This window comes from Geospiza fortis, unplaced genomic scaffold (genome assembly GCF_000277835.1).
Source record: "Geospiza fortis unplaced genomic scaffold, GeoFor_1.0 scaffold27, whole genome shotgun sequence".
Classification (NCBI taxonomy): domain Eukaryota; kingdom Metazoa; phylum Chordata; class Aves; order Passeriformes; family Thraupidae; genus Geospiza; species Geospiza fortis.
The window spans coordinates 5,910,556-5,912,540 of NW_005054329.1; the positions used below are offsets into that span (position 1 = coordinate 5,910,556).

General features: G+C 58.5%; 1 protein-coding gene across 1 annotated transcript in view; it reads right to left on the reverse strand.

Annotated features, from left to right (window-relative positions):
- Positions 1–635, reverse strand: part of ENG (endoglin) — a gene marked incomplete at its 5' end in the record, with an annotated part of 8,716 nt that extends 8,081 nt beyond the window's left edge. The window contains one exon of the mRNA XM_005421420.2: positions 474–635. Coding sequence (XP_005421477.2) covers positions 474–635 — 162 coding nt within the window. The remainder of the gene's footprint in view (positions 1–473) is intronic.
- Between the last annotated feature and the right edge of the window lie 1,350 nt (positions 636–1,985).

Here is a 1,985-nt window from a genome sequence, read left to right on the forward strand (position 1 = left end):
CCTCCTCCATCCCTCCCTTCATCCCTCCTTCCATCTCTTCCTCCATTCTACCTTCTGTCCCTTCCTCCCTTCCACTTTCCATCCATCCCTCCCTCCCCACTGTGGTCACCACTGGGTACCCATGGCTCTGCCCAGCTCCTGAGCCAGAGCCAGGCCACCTTCCCAGAGAAATGGAGCGTCCTGAGGTGTCCAGCACAGGAATATCTGCCTTGGCATCGTGGGCTATTAGAGAATTTGCCTCTAAAGTCTTTACATTCCCCTCAGGGGCAGAGATGCCCAAGGCCATGCTTGGAGGAGAAGCTTGGACAAGGCGCCATGGAGGAGGTTAATCCACTGCTCCTTAGTTAGAGGAAGGTTTTCACAGCTGGGACACGCTGTGCTGAGGGCAGTGACAGGATGGCAGTGCTGTGGTGACAGCGTGAAGGACAGTGTAAGAAGTTCTGCGGGGATGCTCTGGGACCCCTCTTGCTCACCTTGGACCACTTGACGCTGAGCACATGGACTTCATGGTCGGTGCCCATGGAGCTGTTGCTGACACAGCCCCGGGGCACCGTGCTGGTGGCATAGGAGAGGGTGATGGGTGGCTCCGCTGTCACCGGCTGCAGGTCACAGCCCTCGGCTCTCCCGGAGTCTGGGTGGAAAACAAGAGACCGTCAGTCCCCGCCGCACGGATGTGGGGTGACACGGTGCAGGAGGGGGCTGAATCGCTGCCAGCGCCGGCACTGCCCCCTCAGCCTCAGCCCCCAGCCCGGCGTCAGCGCGGCCCCTCCGGGACCAGCGGCTACGTGTCTGCCACCGCCCGCCCCTCCGCAGCCCCGCTGATGACCCTCGGATCCGGGCTGGAAAAATCCACTGTCCCCGCTCGGCACTGCCCGTGCCAGAACTCGCACCCAGCCGCCCCCAAGGCCGGGGCGGGGGCGGAAGCCCCCCCGCATTCCCCGGCCGCAGGAAAGTGGGAAGCGCAGGTATGGAAATGGCTGTAAAGCTTATCCTCCCGGCCGCTGAGGCGTGAGCTCTGCCCCATCCCAAAGCCCCCGGCGGCGTGCGGCGAGCGGGGCCGGCCGGCGGCTGCCAAGGGAAATCCTGAGCGCAAACAGCCATTTGAAGGCCTGATCCTGTAAATCCCCACGTGCCTCGACAGTTTCCTCTCTGCCTCAGGCAGCCCTGCTGTGGCCGGGCTGTCCTTAACTTGGCCCCGAGGAGCCGTCTGCAGCCATGGGTGCTCCCTTCCAGGGGGCTGGGAAGGACAGACTCCCATGGTCACAGCTGGGCTTTCTGTGGGGAGACAGCGCCTGGGATGCTGTGTTTCCTTTGGAGGTGGCCACTGAGTTCTATCCCTTCCCACTCCAACTTTTCCCATCCCTGGTGGCTCCAGCCAATGCACTGGGAGGTGGCTGGACCAAACTCCAGTCCACCCAGCCACCCCTATCAGGACTGGGGCTAGAGGGTGTTACGTCACAGACATCTTTTATGAAAAATTCTTTCCTTAAGATTTTTCCTCCTGAGAAGCTGAGAAGCCTCAAGAACAAAATGTAAACAATGGTTATCTGCTGCTGTGGAATGCAACAGGTAAATCTTTGATTGGCCCATGTTGGTTGTTTCTAATTAATGGCCAGTCATGGTCAGCTAGCTCAGACTTTCTGTCCGAGCCACAAGCTTTTGTTATCATTCCTTCTTTTTCTATTCTTAGCTAGCCTTCTGATGAAATCCTTCCTTCTATTCTTTTAGTATAGTTTTAATATAATATATATCACAAAATAATAAATCAAGCCTTCTGAAACATGGAGTCAGATCCTCGTCTCTTCCCTCATCCTAAGACCCCTGTGAGCACGGTCACAGTGTGATGCTCCAGGTCGCTGAGTTTTTGGGATGCAGCACCCTGCAAAAGGCCATTCCGTCCCATCACGGTGTCCCTGACCCGCGTCTCACCGCTGGGGTGGCCCGCTGGCGGCGGCGGGGTCACGGCACAGACCCCCGGTGACGCC